Source organism: Sardina pilchardus, chromosome 7, assembly GCF_963854185.1.
Source record: "Sardina pilchardus chromosome 7, fSarPil1.1, whole genome shotgun sequence".
In the NCBI taxonomy this organism is placed as follows: domain Eukaryota; kingdom Metazoa; phylum Chordata; class Actinopteri; order Clupeiformes; family Clupeidae; genus Sardina; species Sardina pilchardus.
The window spans coordinates 18,241,624-18,265,697 of record NC_085000.1 but is presented as its reverse complement, the minus strand read 5'-3'; the positions used below and the strand labels follow the sequence as shown (position 1 = coordinate 18,265,697).

The following is a 24,074-nucleotide window of genomic DNA, read 5'->3' as shown; positions in this document are numbered from 1 at the left end:
CCCAGATGCATACAAGCCATGACGTGATCTACTCCAAACATCTGTAGTTAGATATGCTGAAAGCACAAAACTCTGGTGTATAATTAGTACACTTAATGAAATGTAGCAATTGTTTGGCCCAGTTTCCTTGGTTTATTGAATGTAATTTCAAATGTATTTGCGCTAATATAATTCCAGCCATTCAGAATATTTTACAAGGTACACCAATATAACGCAGTATCCCTCTAAAAAGGGAAAATGCTTAACACAATGAATGGAGAGGTGAGTTTTCCAAAAACATTTTATTTCCAATTAAAAACATACCCTAGATGTGAATACAAGTTATGTGTTAGGCAGCAATGTTGGGCATTCCACTCCATATTCTAATTTAAGAAAAGTTGCAGAAGACAAGGCTGACTTAAAATAGACAGACCAACACATTTACAGAAAAGAGGAAAAAAAGACAACTTCTTGAATCCACAGCAAGGGTAATGAACGATGGCTGTAAACTGGATGGCTGGTTCTCAAAAAGGGAATAGACTAGGACTGAAACATACAGTGTGTGTTATGGTCGCATCACGGCTCTCGCCTGAGTACAAGGAGCCCCTTCATGATTCACACTGAAGTCGTTTCAAGGTGTTTACATTTCCTCATTTGCTCACAGATGCACTGGGTCAAAATTTCAGGCTGAAGCCCGGGCCTGCTTTAGATGCTCCTTGATTGGCCACGGTTAGATGGAATCCTGTGTCTTTAAGGTCATCATCCCCCTGAAGGAAGTAACACAGATTTATGTAGACTTACACAAGTATGTAGCTCTTGAAACAGCTCTCATTTCTTTTAAGAGATTAAATTGTAAATCTACTCTATGGAAGATTTGAAGGTAAAGTGACAAGTCTTGAGAAGTTTGCTATTTACAACAGCAGAGTAAAATCAAAATGTATCTAATAAACTCTAGGGGGAGCTCCTCAGTGGCCAAAAATACCTAAACCTGCATAGTGTACATTTAAAGCTGCAGTGTGCAATTCTACATTGCAAAAAGTATAATCTTTTATCAAGATAATTACATCTAGTTTGTATTGTTTCTAGTATAAAGATACTTACTTTGAGCTTTCTTGTGAGATCTAGTGAGATTATTTGACTTAAAATAAAATATATTTTTATGGAAGTATGATGTATTGCAACATCGAAGCAAGTGAAATTATGCACATACTGTATCTATATTTAATCTCTATTACGGTCAACCACCTTCTGTAAGCCAATTGTGTATACTACGGTCTACACTGCACTATATACAGTGGGGAGAACATGTATTTGATACCATGCTAAAGTTGCCCAAAAAGAGGAATATAAAATCATCATTTGACAATTGATCTTAATGTCTTAATTAAAAAAATTAGTAAAAATCAAACCGCTAAGGACAGATTTTTATTTTTAAAGGCCAGCTATTTCATGGATCCAGGATATTATGCATCCTGATAAAGTTCCCTTGGCCGTTGGAATTAAATAGCCCCACATCATCACATACCCTTCACCATAGCTAGAGATTGGCATGGTGCTTTTTCCAGTAGGCCTATCAGCCTGTTTGATGCTCATTGAGCTCAATGCAAATCAAACAGACTAATAGGCCTACTGGAAAAAGCAAAGATATAGCAAAGATTATATTACTTTATTTTTAAGGCAACACATTAGATTTGAGTTAAAGTAAAGAAAATGCTTGAAAATGAAATGTTCAAATTAAGGAGATGAAATCAAGTTATTTTCATCCAATAATCAGTTATGTTTCACTTTTGAAGAATCATCAGGACGTATGAGTGAGGGGGTATGTACGGTATTGCAAAAAGACTCCAAAAAGGTTGGGAACCACTGCTCTACACAATGACAACAAAGTTAAACTAGAAATGCAATTCCAAGGAATTACCAGTGCATGAAAATGCAAAAATAGATAGATAATGTACATATGGTTACTAAGATGTAGCTAGGGTAAACATGGTGGTTGCATAGTTTACAGAGAGTTGATAGTGTGAAGGTAGACAGTAGATGAAACATTCCAGTTCTAACTTAACTAATGATTTATATTCATGTTAAAATGTTGATTAGCTAACTTAGCTAATGATTTCTAGCAGTTATGCTAAAAATGCTAATTATGCTAGCAATGCTAACTTTACTAACAATGCTAACCAGGTTGATTAGCTAACTTATCCGATGATTTCTAGCAGTAATGCTAAAAATGCTAACTATGCTAACAATGTTAAATTTGCTAACAATGCTAACCAGTTTGATTAACTAACTTAGTTAATGATTTTTTGCAGTTATGCTAAAAATGCTAACTATGCTAACAATGCTAACTTGCTAGTGAGGACTTTTATTTTGAAACATTTGTTGCCAGGGTATCCATGGTGGCCACTATCAGGAAACAAGAAGTTACTGCAGTATAATCATGTTGGTTGCTATGGAAACGGTCATAAACACTTAATTTTAATGGTTGCTATGTTGGTTGCTAGGTACATGGAGGTTTCATGTAGTTGACCGGAGGCATAGTGGATGATAACTGACAGTTGGAATGGTTGAACAGTTCAATAGTTGAATAGTTTCAATGGTTAAATGATTTAATAGTGTATTATTGCAGTGAGGACTTTTATTTTGAAACAGTTGTGGACAGAGGAAGTAGTGAAACAGGATCTGTAGTCTTAATGAGATTGTATGCTTAAAGCCTTAGACAGAAGGTGCCTCTCATATAGCGTTTACGTGTCTTCTCTCGCTCCTCGATCCTCACTGATCTACATAAAGAATGATGGAGCGGCAACAATGGGATAGTCTAGCCCTTCTTCTATCTTTCTTTATGTAGATCAGTGAGGAGCGAGGAGCGAGGGAGGACATATAAACGCTGCTTGAGAGGCACCCACAGTAAATACTTTAAAAGTTGTATGTAGATAGTCTAATTAATGTTGATAGACAGAATGTTTAATGGATGTTGATAGGCAGATTGTTTAATAGATATTGATTGACAGTTTAATGGGTGGATGAGTGAATGGTCTGAAGAAGATGAATGGATAGAAGGTTGGATGGAATGTGCCTTATATTCTTGTTAAGAGAGACACTGATACAGCTCTGTGAGAGTAGTTGATACAGGTGTAATCAATTTAACTGGCTAGTCTTAAGAGAGCCAGAGAGACAGAGTAAATAATTTAAAAGTTGAATGTAGATAGTCTAATTAATGTTGATAGACAGAGAGTTTAATGGATGTTGATAGGCAGATTGTTTAATAGATGTTGATAGACAGTTTAATGGGTGGATGAGTGAATGGTCTGAAGAAGATGAATGGATAGAAAGTTGGATGGAATGTGCCTTATATTCTTGTAGAGTGGAGAGACACAGCTCTCTACTGAGAGTGGTGGATACAGATACAGGTGTAATCAATTTAACTGGCTAGTCTTAAGATCCAGAGTGTATCCTTAAAGCCTGAGACAGAGTAGATTGTTTAAAAGTTGAATGTAGATCGTCTAATTGATGTTGATAGGCAGACTGTTTAGAATGGGTGGATGAGTGAATGGTTTGAAGAAGATGAATGGATAGAAAGTTGGATGGAATTAGGAAGACTTATGTTGATACAGGGGAACAGAAAATGTAGTCTCAAGAGAGCCAGTGTATGTAGCCTGAGAGAGAGAGAGAGCTGCTGCACCTGGACTGGCCACCTGGCGTAACATTCTAATTGCTGCCGTGATGTCATAATGAGCAATGTTAAGTCTATGGGGAAATGTTTAGTAGTTTTTAATTTACAGTTTAAAAAGTATAAAAGTTACAAAGTTGAAAAATATATTGCACAGGTCTCCTTAGTAAGACCTACGTAGCAAAGTTTGAATCAAGTTTCTACGTTAAACGGTTCAAGCTGAATTGCGAGCGTTAGAAGAAGTTGGAATAATAAGAAACCTAGGAAGAACAGTACAGTGCATTTTCATGCACTGTAATTACAGCACACGTTGTATCGCCGTATTTATCAGTATGAACACATTTCTACATTCTAATCAGGTATTGTAAGTACAGAAGTATGCAGATTGGAACAGCGTGTATGTTCCAAGTGCCTTTTGTTCTCACCAGCTGGCTGTAGCCTAGACCTCCTTCAGGGGGCCTGGGGCTTGTTCCCCTCTTCACACGCTGCTGTTCACTCTTAGCGGGCCATGTTGGGAACATGGATGGCTCTATCGGGAGCGGTGTCTCACGGAAATACTCGTGTTTGAGAGCCTCCTCTGCCATGATGCGCTTACTGGGACAGTATGTTAGAAACCTGAGAAGAGACAAGGATGCAGAGAGAAACAATGATTGAAAGAAGATTAGGAGAAGTGAGGAAAGCAATTTTAACTACAGCTAAGCAGTTCTCATACCTTTCCTGCCACTAACATATATTAAGGCTGCAAGATACACTGTTTCCGCAATGTTAAAATGAGTTGATAACAGCTAAAATTATAAAATGAGTTGATAACAGCTGATAACAACTGTCGCCAAGCTGTCAAGCTATGGACGAAATGCACCACATTTTATTTTGTCTCACCATACTTGGTCGTGTGACTACTCGTGTGACTGTATTTTAATAGGGAAAAAATGGAGGTGTTTGGTCGCTTCTAACTTAATCTCTGTTTGGATCCTAATGAATGAACAGGGCTAGCTAAGTGCTATCAAAGTTGCGCCGCGTGCCAGAGCCAGTGAGTGCACGCATTGAAACGTGAGAGGTATGTATCAACTCGTCTTCGTTAAGGGAATAACATAGTTTAATATGAAGTGTTCCTTTAAAAGGCGTCAACACCTGTTGTATTCACATCCAGGCTTTACAGTGATGTCTGATGCAAATGCTTGGATGCCCCCCCGGAGACCGTCTACAACACACTCAGGAGTTCAGTGTATGTGAAAAGCAGCTCAAGAGATGTATTGTTGATAGTCTCAATCTGAAATGGATGTTCCCGAGGTAAAAATGTCAAGCATGTTCTTACTTGTTCATAAGATCAAAGCCTTGATCTGAGAGTAGTGCTCCAAAGCGCTTCCGTAGGTTGTTGTAGGGGTACTCTGTGAAAGTCATTTTCTTGACTGCGGGAAGCTCACTATAACCAGGCCAGATCTTCTCACTAGGGGAGCCCAAATCCTGTGTATACAGAGTCAGTTGATGAGGTGACATTTACTTACACACACACACACACACACACACACACACACACACACACACACACACACACACACACACACACACACACACACACACACACACACACACACACACACACACACACGTTTTAATATTTGGCATCACAAAGACATTTTGCTTTTTGAGAAAATGTCATACTGTTCGCTTAAAATTGCATTGCCTATGAAAATTTTTCACCTCCTTTAGAAGTTCATTTATCGTTGTTTTACAATATTGAGTTAGGATCCAGGTCCGAACCTAGCCTGGGTGTTCCCATCCTGCCTTGCGCAGTAATTTCATTCACGCTGCTAAGGCTGTCTCGAAACTACCGCCCCAATCACAGAACAGGGGGGAAAAGCAAGACGATGATGAGCTATGCACAGACGCATTTTGATTAAATTTAGTACTAGGTAAGTCTCTTCATCCTGAAAACAAGATCAGCTATTTTTTCTATCTTGATGTAAGATTAGTAACACTTGGTTATATTTGCAGTGTAGGCTTTTGCTTCAGCTGGCATTGCGCTACCATCCTTTTGTATCCCGTCATCCTCTCAGAAAAAAACACATAAAAATTCATATCATAATGAAAATATACACCCGTATTCAGTGTGAAACCGTATACCGCCCAGCACTAATTTGTACTTACCTTAAAGATTTTGTTTATCTGGTCAATTTCAGATTTTCCTGGGAAGAGGGGTTTCTGAGTAAGTAGCTCACCAAAAATGCAACCGACAGACCACATATCCACCGCTGTAGAGTATTCCTTTTGGGGACAAAGACATTGGAAGATGACATGGTTGGTATGTCTCACCAGTAAAACTCAGTAGTGTCCACAGCAATGTACAGAAATGTCTGCCACCCATACTTATTGGTACCCCTTGGTACAGTTGAGTAAAACGAGCCAAACTTGAAGGTCAGACCTACCTTTGCTCCAAGCAGGAGCTCAGGCGAACGGTACCACAGAGTCACAACTACTGGTGTATAAGGTTTTAGAGGAGAGCCATACTCGCGGGCCAGGCCAAAGTCTCCTATCTAAATCAAAATCACACATACACAAGTGTACAAAGTTATCAAAACAGTTCAGTCAACTATTACAGTAGGTGACTACAGAAACATGTTTCTGAATAACAGTTTAAAAATACACACTTTTAATATGCCCTTGTGACTGAGAAGCAGGTTGGAAGTCTTCAGGTCACGATGGAGGATCCAATTGTCATGAAGATGTCGCGTACCCCTCAGCAACTGGATCATCAAAGTTTTAACCTCACCTGCATGACATGACAGACAGGGATTAGTGTGCATGGATCATTGAGGTGGTTGGAACCAACTAACTAGTCAAAAGCTCCAAAAACTCACAACATTTTGACATGTTTCTTTTTACATGCACCTATTTACATGTTGTTACTAGTATAATTACCATGTTAACAAATACCAATGTAAAATGAGACTGCGATTTTTTTGCGATTCTTGGAACTATGCTCTTATCTCATCAAAATCCATCCATTACTTTTTGAGTTATCTTGACAGACAAACAAACAAACGCCGGTCCCCGATGAAAACATATACCTCCTTGGCGGAGGTAAATTGCTGTACTGTATGTGTAACACGGAAGCCAAAGTGTCCAATAAACAATATTGGAATATTGGAAATATTTACAAGGATGAGAGGCCCTGAAAAATGGGAATAGATTTCTTACAACTATTTACTACATGATGAAAATGGTCATTGGACATTCGTATGGACACCAAAGCCTGGTGCCTAAGTATAGGCAGATGTGGTGTTGCAACTGATGCTCCAAATCCCCATTTTCAAAAAGCCCTTCCAGGGAAGAATGTAGGCACAAATAGGCACCAAGGCTTGATAATATGACACTTCAAAGACAGAGTTATTTCACCTGGAAGAAAGGGCTGCTTCATGGTTTCCATTAGGCTCTTAAGGTCATGTTCCACGTAGTTCATCACAATGTAGATCTTGTCCATGTTGCTTCCAACAACTATCTCACGCACAGTCACAATATTGGGGTGCTGGGCTTTGAGAATGGTGTTGATCTCCCGCAGTGATGTAATAGGGAATCCCTCCTTCTCCTTCTCCATCTTCAACCTCTTCAAAGCTACGATCTCATCTACAGGCAAAACAGGTTTTTATTGTCCCCAACAGTATACATACATATTATTATTTTAAAAATCAGCGTATTAATCAGCGTAAAATCAGCGTATTATTATAGCGCAGCGCAGCTACCTGTTTTTTTGTCTTTAGCTCTGTACACCACCCCATAGGTTCCCTCCTCGATGCGATTGAGACACTGGAACTCTTCAACACTGCGACAGCCCTGCAACAACATCGACTTCCATTAGGCAACACATTACCTTATTAATACAAATTAAAAAAAAACATTTCACAAGCAGTCATTCGACTGCCCATCAGCATACACTCTCTATTGAAACTCTTACCGTAAATACAATTATTTTCTGTATTAAAAACAACACTAAAGCACTTTTCCTCTGTCGTGCGCATGCTATTTGTTTATCCAGCACATAACGCTGTTCACAGACAAGGTGATTTTAGGAAAGTATGATTGTGACATGTCATCGAAGCAAGTCAAATGTGTAGTTTCTTATGTCTCATATCATCGAACTACAGGTACGCTACCCGATCTGGTAAAGTTACATAATGTGGTTATAGCCAATAGAGGATCGCGAAGTGAATGCAGAAGTGCCGTTCACCCGGTTACGAGTTGATCAACCGCTGAAATGATTTTGGAAACATTATTTTAAAGTACCAAAAACTCTTTAGTGTTGCTTTATTTAAATTAAAGAGAGAAAGTACAAAGAAGCAAGACTCATTTCATGTCACCTGAAGGGCAGGAAGGTATTTTGGTAGCTCCTTCTTTAACTCCACTGGAGAAAGGGGTGGTGAATTGGGAAGGTAATTCTGTTCAGGCGTGGCTGATTGCGTGTTGGACTGCGGTGTCAACTCTTCACCACCCCCTTCATCTTCATCGAGTTCCTCTTCCTCCTCTTCTACACTATCTCCAGAGTCATGGTCAAAACGTGACTCCATTCCTAGAAAAAGTAGCAATATTATTATTATTATTATTATTATTATTATTACTATTATTATTATTATTAAGTTTACACATACCAACTGAGCAGTTGAAAGCTACATTGAACATATGCATCTCTGTTCTCTTTAAGGACCATTTTCAAACCATTCAAATACATTAGATAAAGATGGGCTATTGTGTGTGAAGTGGGATAACAGTGGGATAGCTTCGCTGCTAGGCCCCCAATAAGAATACAAAAAAGAAACACAATGGGGCTTCGCTGCAATGAAAAGCAATGGACCATTAGCCCCTTTCAGACCGTCGGGCCAAAGCCGAGCTAGCCAGGCCGTGCCAGGGCTAATTGCTTTCACACCTCTTGGCGGGTGCTAACTGCGGGCCAAATCGGGGCTACTAGCCCCTGATTTCTGGCCCGACAAAATCGTTGGGCCAGTCGGGACTACAGTCGGGCCAGAGGCGGCGTCAAGGTGAAGGCGGAGTCAACCCGTTGCTGTGTGTGGAGTCCACAAACATTGCACATGGAATTTAGACATAACGTTACATCCACATAGATATTTGCCTGTCAGTAGGCTAACTCCGTCCAGAGATCACCATGTAGCACAGTAAAAAGTGAACTAATATAACTAACTAACATAGCGTCCCACTAATTTAGGCTATTCCTGCCAGTGTATTTTCTGCTATTGATACGACCAAAGATCCTTAAATAGTAGCCTAGATTAGCCCAGCTGGACGTTACATTATAAACTTTGTTTTTCATGCTAGCGCTAACTTCTCCTTTTAGTACACCAGAAGAATACATAAACGCCTGGACATGGTAGTGATTTTCACCGCTTAAAATTCATTTATTTTCATTTTGAATGAAACATGGTGAGGCAATAGAAAATGCCATTGCAGGTCGTTTGTTTAGAACAGGAAATCGCGTTGCCGGGACAACCTGACATTTTCACTCACGCACTCCAGCCCCTTTCGTTCGGAAATTCTAAAATAACTCTGGATTTGTAATGCTTCAAAATAACATTTAATAAATGAACCTTACATTTCCCAGTAGCCATAGAGTTGTGGATTTTAACAAAGTCCCGTTTGGTTCTTAGCAGGAGCGTCTACTACTGGCTTCAAAATATTTTCTTTAGCCTACTCTGCTTGGTGCTAGACTGTGAACTCGTGGCATCGTCGTGAAACTAAAATTCCACTGGAGCTCCATGCGGATTTTACTGTCTATGGATTGTACACACAGCCTTACAAATGTTTACTGCTCTTCGAGTCAGGTAAAATGTCATTTATGTTACATAATTCATTTAGATACACGTCTGTGCCATGAGTTTCTTTAGGAATCCACCGTCTTGGTTTGTATAGAAATGAATATTAGCCTAAGTGACATACAAACGGACAATAAATGGTGACTGACTTCTATAGCACAGCATAGGAAAGCCTACGCGACTTTCTGCTTATCCTGCTTGAAAAGGTGTGGTAATGGTGACGTTTTCACAAGCGAGGGCGTGTCGAGGTGTAATGCGGAGAGGCTAATGGCCTGACAGTCTGAACGCAAAGGTGAGGCTTGTGGACCTGGGCTATTAGCACCAGTTTGGCCCGAAGTTAGCCTGGCCCAAGCTGGCCCGATGGTCTGAAGCCGGCTAGTGTAACTACTGTATATCTCACATTAGTAAAGCAGGTTTCTGATGACACATGTCACTCTGTATGGAGACACAGGGCTATCAATTGATACCATGGTGCCATTTACAGTCAAACGTAGCAAGTAGGAACAGCTATGAAGACAGACTTTCTGTAGCTGCTGTTAAATGCTGTGTGCGATCTGAGCTGGCCAGTGCCTTCTGATTTAGACGGAAACATTCAGGACTCGCATGAGTAAAAAACAAATGGCACTCAATATGAACTCCTACCTGTAAGAGCGAGGTTGCCGTTTTCTTTCTCCTCCTCCCCCTCCTCGGACAGATCTTCATCGCTCATGTTGTCTGAGTAAATAAGACCACAATCTTGCATTTATAAACTTGAAACTACCTGCTCTAAAAAGTGTGTTTGCTTCAGGAAATGAAGATCAAGATCAAGGATATCTATTGGTCTTCTGTGTTATAAGAGCTGAGTGTGTGTGTGTGTGTGTGTGTGTGCGTGTGTGTGTGCGTGTGTGTGCGTGTGTGTGCGTGTGTGTGCGTGTGTGTGCGTGTGTGCGCGTGTGTGCGCGTGTGTGCGTGTGTGTGTGTGTGTGTGTGTGTGTGTGTGTGTGTGGCACATTCAGTGACCTGCGCTTGGTTCTGATCCAGCGGAGTTTGAAACAGACTCCTCCTCCTCTTCACTCTCGCTGCTAGATTCATCTTCTTCAGAGCCTGAGCCAGATTCTAATTCAAGAGGAAAAGAACAAAATGCTACATTTTTAACCTTCTGAAGTCCATCATCAACAATGCACAGAACAATGCATTGTAAATGAAGCATTCTACTAGGCTGGGTAAACCCAGCCCAACAGTAAGACAGTATTATCCTGAAGAACTTTTGAAGTTGAAATACAAAGGTATACAATGTACAATAGGTAAATATTTGTATCACATGATTCATGATTCAGAACTACAACACAATATTGAGAGTTTTCAACTGCAACATCCACAAAGACAACAAATAAGTTCTTGATACAAAGAAGGTAAATCTTAATCTCAAAATCATGTGCTTGACATTAATTCTATTCAGCTTCCTGTTCTTAATTTCTTTAGCTGTATCTGGGTAAGAGCCATGTGAAAAGGCCAATTTTGAACCAGAATGTGTGTTATTTGTGTTAAGTTACCAATTGAGGATTCTGCCGTGCTGGTCTTTCTCTCACTGTCGCTGATATCCTGCAGATCGGACAGCAGCAGATCTCGATCTTCAGGCTTTTCATCTTTTACTACAAGATCAGATAAAAGACAAACAGTTTACATTCAAATGAACAAATTAACGTTTCCACTGAGAGGCAGGGCTCAACATTCTACATTAATCGATAGACGGGGAAAAAAGTGACGTTTAAATTCAATTTGCAGGGTTTAATATGCCTATTTCATGACATAATTAGCCTCTTTGCGGTTTATAAATAGGTGCCAACCTAGTTTGTGTCAACCACTGACACAAACTAGGTGTTGGCGTAAGGTAAGTGCTTCAGCTAGTTTGAAGTTGTACACGTGCAAGTAAACTGTCCCTGAGCATTTTTCACACCAAAACAAAGTAAATTGAACTAGAACATAAACTAGAAGCAATTAAATTTCTTACAAATCCGTTCTTGGTCAGCATGTTCAAGACGGTCACGGTGATGTCGGTTGGGACTGCGACTGCGATGCCTTGGTTTGACTTCATAGTCATCCGGTTGACCACGATGGTGTAAAGGAACTGTTAGGGGTAGAGAGAACACTGATACAAGTTAGTGGCAAAGAAATATGTATACAAAATTAAACTACTGCATAGCAAAACTTAAACGCAGAGAGAGGTATATAAAACTGTAAGGTGTTTGCAGTAAATGTTAAAAGGGAGGGTTTAATCCATAGACATTGGTGGCATGGTGGGTAGTGCTGAGACGTAGATACATTCTGTTTTGAAGTGATTTCAACCTTTAGATCTTCAAACCAATGTGACGATATTGAGAGAAATTGTAAAAGATTTGCCTTGCAAACTATTTACAAATAACATTTCTGTTAACAGATGTTCAAAAAATCATTATCTGAAGTCAGGTAGGTGTGCATGGCCATTGGCCAGCGCAATTTCTTTCCCTTACTTGAGAAGTAACTATATTAGCTTGGCAGGATATTGCAGGCCTATAGCCAGTCAGTTGTGATCAATTGATGTTAACGCGTTTATGCATGTAAGTCTAGCTGACATTTGAATTTAAAACGGAGACATAACGTTGATGTTTGAGATGCAGACCGGAGCATTAAATGTTCGAGGCTGTAGTAGCCTTACATTACAGATGATGAGACTAGGTAGGCTACACTTTAACTTAATGTTAACGTTTTGGTCGCACCTTTGTCATAATTTAATCATGATGATGATACGTTGTCGATTCCCGGCAGTTCTATTTATTGCCCAATCATTTGTCAATTTGTCGATTTATATTTTGATGTCTGTGTGTGAGCGCTTTGGGTTGCGGTCTGCATAAAAAAAATTGCTACATAAATAATATGCTACATAAATACATTTTTAATATATATATATAAAAAAAATACTTTTAAGTAACTATAACATCATTACCCTGCTTGAGTTCAGCCACAGCAACTTTACCCATCAATCATTTTGACACAGTAGAATTGAATAACATAATATTCTACTGCACCATAATCACGGCTGTTATGTAATATAGTGCATTATGAGAAGTTCAGACCTTCTCTTCTTGAGTCACGCTCTTTCCGACGATCATCTGCTCTCCGCTCACGATCTTTGTGATCACGTGATTCCTTCTGCACCTGCTCCCTCTGTTTCCTCTCTCGCTCCCGCTGGCGTTCCAGCTGCTCTAGCCGGTCTCTGAGCCATACAGAGTTTGAAGACACAAAGTGATGGTTAGAAATTGTCTATATTAATTCAAACTGCACCACCATATATTTTCTCCAGTTAACACAAACATGCAAGCAAAATGGTCCTAACACTTTACTTCAAGAAAAGAAGAACCTACAAAATGTAAACGCTCCCGTGGGCACTCTAAAAACTGTCTTTTTTTTAACATACAAAGGAACAGAACAGGAAAAGACGCTTGTGTTGGGTTTATATTTAAAGAGAAACTATGCAGGATTGGCATTGCATCTCTGGTTTCCATTTCGCTTTTCGTTTTCGCTCGTTTTACTCTTGCATATTTCTCTGCAGAGCTTCCCCTACAGCTTTAGCGTGTGTACTTATACATATATAGGCTATATATATATAAATAAATTGCAAGCGTGGTTCTTCTTGTTCCTTACGCGTCTCAGACTTCCAGATGTAAACAAGGAGCGATCACCTCCTGCACAAACTGCAAGGTTGCAATAGTGGATAAGGACACTGGGGGCGGGTGGAAATATTACTGTTTTCGATCAAACTGGTCAGTCAAGCAAAACAACGATTTCTAAGCGATTTTATGACTATGAAAAAGTTGCATAGGGTCTCTTTAATTCAAGAGCTTGATGACACCAATACGATGAGGAGAGTGGAGAGTTGGCCGTGGAGTCAAATTATGTGTGATGCTTCGGTCACATGTCTTAAGCAATACCAGTGTTACTAGCGTTATGGTTGTAACATTTGGACTCATACTGATAAAACAAAATGCCTCAGAACATTAGCAGTCATAGCATTATTTATGTAATTTATTAGCCTAGAAATCTAGACGCCCCAATTTGCTGCCAGGGTAGTCTGGCAACTCTCCGTTTGACTTGGGAGCTGGGCTCAGGTAGAAACCACCGAACCAATCACATCGTGTATAGAGTCGGTGGGCGGGCTTAACATATTAATGACTGACATGCGACCAGAAGTTGCGAACGTTAAGCATCCTGCTACTTGAAAACAAGTAGCGCTTGTTTAGCGCTATCCTATTGCGTGGAGAGGGAATTTGAAAGACAACTGTTTATCCCACCCCTCCGATTGAGCACTGCCTACGGTGAGTTCCCAGACCCTACATCTTAATGTGGGTCTGGCTGGTCAGGCTAGTAATTTATATAATCCATCATGTAACTTATACAACTGAATACAGACATATTCTTCAAAATTCACATAATCATTTATATTGTAAAAACACAGCCATTTTATCAGTGTAATGGATATGACATCAAAACAGACAAACTTTCATGGGAGTTTTTTGTAAACTCAAGACAACTGTAGAAAGCTTTCCATGCACACCAAGAGAAGGACTTGAACGAACGAGTGAACTTCAGTATCTTTGAAAATGTGTATAATTTTTGGAAGAAATTGTTTTGTGAAACATGGTGTTATGGATGTGACATTCTTGCGTTATGGATGTGATATGTCTGAAGCAATCCTCCACAAACTATAGAGCACATGCCTGAATAATGAATTTGAACAACTGATATAGCCTAGCATTTATTAAAATATTACATTCAGCGTTGCCGCCTGACAATTGGTTGGTCTGGGTTCGACTTCGAAAAGCCCATGTTGCAGAGACCACAATTGATCAATCATTCGTTTCACATGTGTAAGCCAGTCAGTAGGGAGTTTATGCAAATAAATGTGCATTTTCATCATAAATCACACTAGTCATTCTTAACTAAAACCACCAAATTAAAAACGGGTGTATCTGATATGAAGGAAGAAATAGTGCTGGGCGGTATGACCAAAATCACAGTATTTTTCAAAATTCGGTTTCAGGGTATGTGACCGTATTTCTTTTTTTTTTCATGCATAATCATGTGTTCAAAGCATTTTCTACTGTTGAGCAAGGAATTACTAGCCTGGCTACGCCTATCTACGTACTTCTGTTCAGTTTTCATTTCACTTCATATGTAGTCTGGGTCTGCGGTATATCCGCGGGTTTTCTCGAGACAAAAATGGGCAGGTCCAATCAGCGAACAGAGGTGGTAGCTATGAACGATAACGTTGAGGTTGTGCGCTAGTTTGAGCATGGCACGTCACAACCAAACATTAGCGATTGGTTATGGCAGATCTGAGTGGCTCTGGGCAGATCCAATAGTTTTAAACATCAACAGAGTATCGGCATTCAAGGAAGTTCACGCTTGGCAATGGAAAGTGGCCAGACTCTCTGTACATTATGAATGTACGAGATTTTGGTAGGACCAGGCTAAGGAATTACTGCAGTAGATTGACTATTTTACTGTCATGATGTGTGAATATTGCAGAATATTGCCACTCATGATTCTGATAAAGAGAGGAATCAGAATGAAAAGACAATTGCAATAAAAAAAAAATAACCTTTACTGTGGAAAACCTTTGTGTTTATTTGTGCAACCGGCTCCAGGGCGCTACCGTTTACCCGCACCATGCGTGTTAAGAAACAACATCGAAAAGGGTCCCGTCTGAGACAGTGTTGCGCGGTGCAACTTTCCGAACGTTGTTTAATCAAATACACCGATATGACGCCATATCAAAAATTCATATCGTAACGAAAATATACACTGGTATTCGATGTGAACCGGTATACCGCCCAGCACTAACCATTTTTCCAGGGCAGGGTAACTTTGTGGCCATACACCAAACTGTCCTTATTCAACAAAGCCGAGGTAAAAATGGTTCTCCATCTCCATCTTTCCGTCGACACCGTTCCGAACATCACTGATGAGTGAGTGTGAGTGTCAGGGCACAATGATCACCTTTCTCTGCGGGAGTGAGCTCTGGCCTGTTCTCTGCGTTTCTGTCTTTCCCAGTCTCTTCTGGTTTTCTCTTGCTCCTCCCAGTGCCTTTTCCGCCGCTCGCTCTCGCGCTCTTTCTCCTTCTCTTTTGGCCGCAAGTGTTTCCCTGCTGATGACGACAATTACCATTTTTTTTTTTTGACATTGGGAAGATTTTTAATTTAGAAAAAAAAAAAATCAAATCCGATTTGTTCAACATTGTCACTGTCTACAGAGTGCTGTGCCACATAATTATCATGTGATTCTGCACTACCTTCTTCAGCAGAGTGACTGCGCCTATGCCTCTTGTCCTTCCTCTTTTCGTCTTTTCTGTGATGCGCTTTGTCTTTTCTGGTCATCTGCTGAGGAGGCTTAATAGCCAATGAGTCATCTTCTTCTCCTCTGCAGAGTTCATACAAAATGTCCATTACTATTGTGTGTACCTAAATGTGAACTCAAATGTAATTGAGATCATTTCTGACATCAAAAACATGTTCTGCATTGCATACAGAAATCACATTAAAGCACATACCTAATTTGATTTATATTAGTTTAAGGGGCAGTCAAGGATCTCAAGCATTCAGCAATCATCTCCTCACGACTGCTAGCTTCCCATTCCGTAAATTTACAGTAAAAAAATCTGTCTCTGTAGGCAGGCCAGGCTCCAAAAACCAGAAACAAAATGGGCGCAGCCGGTCTCCAAAAAAACTTTTCCCCCAATTTCTCTGGGAATACTGAAGGTAGGGGTGATCTACCTCCCTGGCATGTTTTATTTGGTCCTTGGTTAAAATGTAATGTATGCTTTTTTGCACAAAAGTGTCTGCTAGTAGATTTAAATACAAACAAACATAAACAAATGTGACTTCCTGTGAAATCCCTGACTGTGCCTTTAACATTTAATAACATATGGTTGTGAACCAGCATTCTCTGGAGGAGAAGACAAGATGTCATCCTTGGAAAATAGCCACAAGTCATGTATTATTCACTGAACCAGAGACTTTATAAGGGAGGACAATTTATTGACCTTGTAATCGGCCAAAATCGATCTTTAATTTTCTGTTTATATCCAGCATAACATGGAAATAGCCATGCTGTGAATTTTGGTGCATGTGGAGTAGAACAGGTCAACGGCATAACTGCCTTTTAGAAAACACTCCTTTTGCCTGAAGCAAGAGCTATCTTGCGAAATATGGCTAGACGGTGACATCTGGTGTTCTTCTTCTGAGAACCAAGGTTACGTTGTAAACAGAACGTTGTTAATCGCCTTTGGGATACAAGAGTGCCTTAAAAGCACGTCAGTAACAGCAACAGAACCACATGCAGTGCATGTGTAACGAAACAACCACTGTCCAGCTTAGTCCATGTCAGTGCTAGAATCTAATAACATGGTACAGGCTTGTAATATTTAGCAAGTAGGGGTGAGCATACAAATAATTTACAACATTCAATGAACCGACAGTGTTATTTGGTTATTCATTGCTACTGAGAGTGCATTATCAAGAGCAAAAGATGGATGGTGTCTGGTCTTTCTGGTATGGTGTGCTAAGCAACGGGTCTTTAACAATGCAATGCAGAGACAGTATTTCATTAGACAGCGAATTTGGTGGTCTCCCTTTTATTTCATGTTGATTTTTAAACAACTTTAAACCAGATAATCTAGCTTGTAGCTTGTAGGAGGCCTATAACAATAGCTATTATTACTGAACAATATATTATCCCCAGAAAATATTGCAATAAATTATATTATTGTCATTTTCGATCATTTTATGTTATCCGTAGAACAATGGAATTACAAGGCACCTGCAACTGCATTTTTGTGCTTCCACTTCCCAGTTCAGAAAACTGCATAATGGTGATGTTTTGAATTGATACCATATTTTACGGACTATTACTTGCATCAGTCAAATGATTTTTATTAAGACATTTATTTAGACATTTATTTCACAAAATCCAAGACCAAGAACAGACAGAGACTATGGAACTGGACACAGAGGCCGAAAAGATTGAGAAGGAACAATGTTAATGAAGACGAAAGAGTGAATGGCAGCAAGCTGAGGCAAGCCAGGTGACAAAAAAGACGAGTAGGGCCTCATTGTAAGGCAATTTACAAAAGATTCACAATGAAAATGCTGATGTGGTGTAAATGTAATGTGGTGTATGTAAATAAAATGTGGAGAATGCAATGCAATAAAGCATTTTGGGCGAAGTGAAGGCACAAGCCGGCAGTATAGCAAATGCTCAGAAGGCTACCACCAGGAGAGAGAGAGAGAGAGAGAGAGAGAGAGAAAAAGAGGAGTGTTTTAAAAGAATGCGTGAACTTTCAATGACGCTACACTAAGGAAGCTATGCTCATTTTAGAGACTGTTCACATGCCTTTCTTCTTCACTGGAATGGAAATTAATTCAATCACCTGTGGAACCGGCAGGGCTCGAAAAACTCCAACCAATTACTTCCAAGACCATCTACAAGCATTGGACCGCAAGTTCGTCAATCAAACAGTCATACTGTAACCCCTCCCCTTCATCCCCCTAGCGCACATGACCCCTTTGTGCACACACTCAAAGCTTGTGACCCAGTCAGAGCAAGTGCCACAACGACACCAATTACCGGTCCCCTATGTCCGCCCTCTTACGTGTATGTGTCGCTTAATATTCATTTCTATACAAACTAAGACGGCGGTTTCGTAAAGAAACGCAAGCATCCCCACCATAAGTGTATCGAAATTAGCTATGTACCAAAAATGACATTTTACCGTGACTCGAACAGCTGTAAACAGTGTTGCAAGGCTGCGTGTACAAAACCGCTTGGAGTTCCAGTCGAACCACCAGGCCAGCACTTAAATCCGAGCGTGGCAAACAAAATATATTATTTCAGGAGGTAAAAGCCCCAGTAAGAACAAGTTCAAATCTACACACCTATGGCTACTGAAACATTTAACGAAGGGGGCGGTAATTGGTGCTTTACTGTATTTAAAATCATGCGCTTCTGGGCATTTATGGAAGTAGTAACTACAACCCTTTTGCAGATGAATAAAGAAGAACTAGCTGGCTAACTAACCTGCTTGGGGAGGAAGCTGTGAGCGACTGCATGTAGCTTATGTATGTAGAGCGTGTATAGTGCTAGTGGGGTTGTTCCATATTGCTATGAATCTTGTTTTGAATAGAAGACAGCTGTACAGACGCCAGGGCTGGCTTTTCACTTTTGCAGTTATGAAAAAATCAACTCTAGCCTGTCAAGAGTGCCTAGCCTGGCTCGCTATCGTGCATGAATGCGCGTCCATGTTCTTCGAATGGCTGGAGTCAGGGTCAGCGTTGGAGGAAAGAGGGTAGAACTATTTGAGTTGTGTATTTTCAAAATCTGCCGGCCGCTTAGCGAATCCCATACCCCACCTTTATTTACTTTTTGCACAGTGCCCTCCATAAGTATTGGAACACATGCTGGTTTTATTTCAGATAGCCAATTCCAATACTTATGGAGGGCACCGTATGTCCGTATGTATTCTAAAGATGGAGGCTGAAACATGGCTCTCGCCATACAGACAACTGGCACGTATGTATTCTGAATGGCAGATTCTACGCTTACGAGAATACTTTGATTTGTTGATGGAAGTAATTACATATGAATGAGCACACTTTAATGTCGAACTATTGTATTGTTTTATTTGCAAGTAGCTTTGTACAAAGTGTCTGCTAAATCATATAACCATAACCATCTCAGACATCAGTGAATTATATATATACTATTTAAACTAGGCTACGAATATAGCAATTGCTAAAATTAAACCTGTTTTTAAGAGAAAAGTATTGGTTGGAACCAACTAACCTAGGTTATAACCCAAAAGCGAAAAGTATTGCTACTTGGGTGGAGTATTACCAGAAATGCCCTGTCTAATGCCAAATAGCAGTGTTGCCTGAATGAGAATGGATGTCTCATTTCACATTGGTATTTGTACACATTGTAATTATACTGGTCACAACATATAAATACAGTAGCAGACAAATGTGCTTGATTTTAGGCAAAATCTGTGCAGCACACTGGCAGCCAAATTTGTCTGTTTTCAGGATGAGACTGTTAGATTATGATCAAACGCTGCTAAGGCAGTCTGGAAACTACCGCCCTAATTTTTGCCTGAGATAGGGGACCAATCACAGAACAGGGGGAAAGCAAGACCATGATGAGCTATGCACAGACGCAGTTGATAGACATGCATGGCGTCCAATGAACGGATCTGGGCATTTTTTCAAATACGAGAAAATAAACACCTGGTTGCCAGACCACGTCTCATTTGAGAAGTGGTAGGTGCTAGCCAAGCTAATTTAGATCAATAAAACTTGGTTAGATTTTATTATTTAGGAGTTTGTGCAGTATACAATCACCCTGTCTACAGAGATACACATCTGTGCTTACCTCAACTGTAAAACTTTCTACAGCCAATTTGCTCGGAGACAGAAAATAAAACTGAACCTGAAACTCTTAAATAAAGATACCCTAGGAACGGAACCTGGTCTGCCACTTCATAGACAGCAACTTTACCACACTTCTTCAATAGGGCTCGGGATCGTGGCGTGAAAACTTAATACCATATTGGCAGCCTCACTCCTTAGTTTACTATGGATTACTATGGATTTACTCCCGCCTGTTAGTGTGTTGCTGTTACTTAATGTTTGCTTTCTTGGTCGTATGTTGCTGTGTAGTGGGGTGTAACAGCGCAACCCACGATCGCAAGAGGAAAAGAATCGCTAATACTATCAATTTTCTGCTTCTTCTTTCTTTCGGTCTTCTGCATCTGAATGAATGGATTATTACGTTCGGTGCGCTACCAACATGGCGGCAATATTCCTAGAATGCAACGTGTGTGCCCGAGCCCTATAGACTTTGCACTCATATGAGGTTTTTAGTGATACTAGAAGGTTCAATATTTCTCCTTTTCCTACATTGCTTTACAAAATCCAAACATATCTCTTATTGTTGCACATAGCTTGCAACAATTACTACACCTGGCTTTCCCTCTGATAGGATAGCGTTAGCAGTCTTCAGAATATGTCTGAGAACATCTACACCCTGCAAATACTCAGGATTGGTCCCTTAGATTATTTACGATCTATCAATGTTGGCTGATGGAATACACCTTTCTAAGACTGTAATAAAACCACAGAAAACCTATGACATGAAGTTAACTGCTTATTTTACCCAGGTCTCATAAAAACACATGAATATGAAACATTAAAAAATACTAGAAAAGCACTCCAAGAGCGCACACCTCCGCTAAGCGAAAACATAACCGCCTCCTAGATCCAGACAGTGAAACGGATCACTCCCAAAATGTGATCGTTTCTTCCTTGGGTCATTTCAGAATTTCCTGAAAATGTCATCGAAATCCATCCATAACTTTTTGAGTTATCTTACAAACAAACAGAAAAGCAAACAAACAAACAAACAAACATACATACATACATACAAACAAACAAACAAACAAACCCTGATGAAAACATAACCTCCTTGATGGAGGTAATAAAAACGTGATTTTCATTAGAGGGTGTCTTTACAAGTACCTGTCCTCTGCAGTCTCTTCACGAATGTAAGGTGAATTCCGGATGGTTATCTCCATCCTGTGGTCCCGAAGCTCTCCTTCCTCCAGAGTGTCCCGCTTGGGTTCTCGCTCATCCGTCTGCATCGAAAGAATTCATCAGAGTAAAACAATACAGTTGGAAACACACACACAGCACCATCCACAAGGGTTGGACTGATAAAGCCAGAATCCTGATCCTCTAAACCTGCAGCCGTGATGTACTTGTTAGGGCTTCGGGCTTGTAACCGGAGGGTTGCCGGTTCGATCCCCGGCCAGTCCACCATGGCTGAAGTGCCCTTGAGCAAGGCACCTAACCCCTCACTGCTCCCCGAACGCTGCTGGTTGGGCAGGCAGCTCACTGCTCTGGGTTAGTGTGTGATTCACCTCACTGTGTGTGTGCTGTGTGTGTTCACTAATTCGGTTAAATTGGGCTAAATGCAGAGAAACGAATTTCCCTCACGGGATCAAAAAAGTATATATTCTATTCTATTCTATTCTACCTGCACCAGTCCACATCAACAGCCCACAACATACAAGTAGCAGGAGGAATTTATTTTAAAAAATGAGTAGCGCCGGACTGATAAATTGGCATCTCAAAATGATCAGCCAATTTATCAATTCATCCTGCGCTGTATTGGGGGGGGGGGGGGGGGGGGGGGAAGAAAATATGCTACTAAATTCTAATTTACTTGTTTTTTTACTCGTATTGAATATTTCATTCCCAAAGTTTCTTTCCAACTATAACACCTGTGACATCCCAATCTTTCCAGCTGACATTTCAAAGGCACTTACACACACTTTCATTTTACTTTCTTTCTTTTGTTTTGTTGTTTTTTTATTTAACAGGAAAAATCACCAAGTAAACAAACTTACATTTTTTGGACGTTTACAGTCAGTTCTCTCTTCCAGTTCTCGTCTACGCTTTTTCTCTAAAAGTATTTCATCAAGTGTTTTAACTTTCCAGGTCTCCTTTTCGTCCCCCATCAGCTCCAACACGCCACCAACTGCAATGAAACAGAGAGGACAAAGATACAGTGCTGGAGGGAAAAGTAACATTGTTTATCAAATCAAATCGAGGGCTGAGAACCAAAGGGGCATAAGTGACATTTCACCAACTTTACAGGAGAGCCAAAACAAATCTATCTGCTTCTATATGTTCACAGTTTAAGACCTTTGGTTTTTGTTCAATAACTATATATTTATAAATATTTTACTTCTATAATTTTGTCAGCTAAGAGAGCTCATCAAGAGCTTTCAGGTGGTATAACTCAATTTTGACCAAAATGTCACTTACGTCCTTTTGGTTCTCAGCCCTCGAAATTATACATGTATGAGAATTAGGCCTACAAAGGTATAAAGTGGAATTAGGATCATTCCATGTCAAATCACCCAGAAGCTCATAGGTCATTCTTACAGAGAAATCGGACAAAAATCACACGTGTTCTTATGGCAAATTTATGCCTAAATTCCAGAGACTATGCCCGTATGAGCAAGTCTAGAAGATGCAGCCCTGCTTTTTGTTGAGCTCTATTCCACTGTGTGCTCTCGTTGGTGACCCGCACCTTTGCAGTTCCTTGGAAATACATCTGGTTGACATTATTGTTGTAGGCCCTAGCTTTAGTCTATTACTATCATCTTATCATAAGTATCATTATTATTATCACAGTTATTATTATTAAACAATTGCTTTCAATGCAAATATAAAGTTGTCCCTTCTGTATGTAGATGCGTAGGCTAATATAAAAGCATCAACAACGTATCCATAACGCATGCACTCTTCGGTGAAACGCGCCATTTAGCTACATGGCATTCTGTGTAACCAGCAGCCGTTTCACCACAACGCTGGCAAACCCACATTGATCTCTTGCATATTGGTGTCTTGTTGAAAACGCTAGGAAGGTTAGGATTAACAGAAAGGCTGCCTTTGAGGAAACGTGCAAAAATCTTTTTTTTTACAACAAGGCGCAAATTCTGGTCACCGTGCAAGTTCGTCACTTTTCCTTTGACCGAATGTCTGTTAAATATATTTTCTATTAATTTCAATTACATAAACCACATAACAAGTTGAATAATCTTTAAATACATTTCTGATCATTCATGTTAGATTCTCAGACAGCTAAAACATTTAAAGCAACATGATTACATTTGGTGAAGTTGAGATCATCTAACATCAACAGGATAACTTCACTTTACGTTAGTAGCGTTAGCTAATGGATGGTTAAATTCATGTTTCGCACTGTTTACCTATTGAACGCCACGGCCACGTGCTTCTTCACACCATAATAGGTGTCCAAATACATAACATATGATAAAAAAGAAAAGGTAAGTGCTACCAATGAAGACTGTAGCTCTGCCTCCTAGCTTGCTCGCTAACTTACCTAAAATTTACTCCGTGCGAGCTCCAAATCGATGTTACACAGGAAAACTGTTTCCTCTTCCACTTCCTCTTTGGGTTCTTCGTTTTCTCCGTTGATTCCTGTATTCATTTGCGCCAAGTAACACTACCGCCACCTCCTGGGCGATTATTGTAGGGTCAGTATAGGTCGTAATTGTCGTATTATTGTAGGCATTACATACAAGGGCATGACATAGGCTACTAAAAAAAGTGACAGATGAATGTGGGTTAAGGTTATCCAATAACACAAACATTGGTTTCTCTGTCATCCTGGATATGTGCTGTCTTTTATAGACACTAGATAGTTGAAATTCACAAAGTAAAAGATGTCAGGTCTATTTTTTAATATATATATATTTATAATCAATTATGTATTCCAAGCACTACATAAGTGCCCATCCCCACTTGGCTGGCATGTATGAGGGCCATATGTTTTTTTTAATTTGAAATGGATAAACTTTAAACAATAATGCATGAATATCACATGCACTATATCAAATATATTTGAATAGGCTACACTCTAAAAAATGTTGGGTTAGATATAACCCAACCTTAACCCAGCTGCTGGTTAACTATTGGACCAACACAACATTGAGTTATACTAACCCAACA

General features: G+C 39.9%; 1 protein-coding gene across 4 annotated transcripts; it reads right to left on the bottom strand.

The window, feature by feature from the left end:
* Positions 1-262: 262 nt before the first annotated feature.
* Positions 263-23,546, bottom strand: cdk11b (cyclin dependent kinase 11B). 4 transcript variants are annotated; one of them, XM_062541032.1, is made up of 19 exons: positions 23,446-23,546; positions 21,941-22,071; positions 21,051-21,166; positions 15,773-15,900; positions 15,481-15,628; positions 12,558-12,697; positions 11,456-11,572; positions 10,998-11,096; positions 10,465-10,560; positions 10,108-10,179; positions 8,002-8,210; positions 7,387-7,477; positions 7,043-7,270; positions 6,295-6,416; positions 6,073-6,180; positions 5,795-5,911; positions 4,962-5,110; positions 4,072-4,261; positions 263-746 (listed from the first exon to the last, which is right to left on the bottom strand). In XM_062541032.1, exons 2-19 carry the CDS (start codon positions 22,049-22,051, stop codon positions 654-656), a joined length of 2,334 nt encoding a protein of 777 aa, XP_062397016.1. In that variant the 5' UTR covers positions 22,052-22,071; positions 23,446-23,546; the 3' UTR covers positions 263-653. The 4 variants fall into 4 exon arrangements, with proteins under 4 accessions (XP_062397016.1, XP_062397015.1, XP_062397017.1 ...); XM_062541031.1 differs by having other exon boundaries at positions 23,312-23,451; XM_062541033.1 differs by having other exon boundaries at positions 15,481-15,625; positions 23,312-23,451.
* Positions 23,547-24,074: the final 528 nt, after the last annotated feature.

What these genes read in the sequence shown, in the direction of transcription:
- cdk11b (XM_062541032.1), bottom strand. Translation starts at nt 22,051, where the DNA reads ATGGGGGACGAAAAGGAGACCTGGAAAGTTAAAACACTTGATGAAATA. An exon ending in TGCTGACCAAGAACGGATTT is followed by an intron (nt 11,097 to 11,455) that starts GTAAGAAATTTA and finishes CTGATCTTGTAG; the next exon opens with TAAAAGATGAAAAGCCTGAA. An exon ending in GTCACAAGGGCATATTAAAA is followed by an intron (nt 6,181 to 6,294) that starts GTGTGTATTTTT and finishes ATTTTGATTTAG; the next exon opens with ATAGGAGACTTTGGCCTGGC.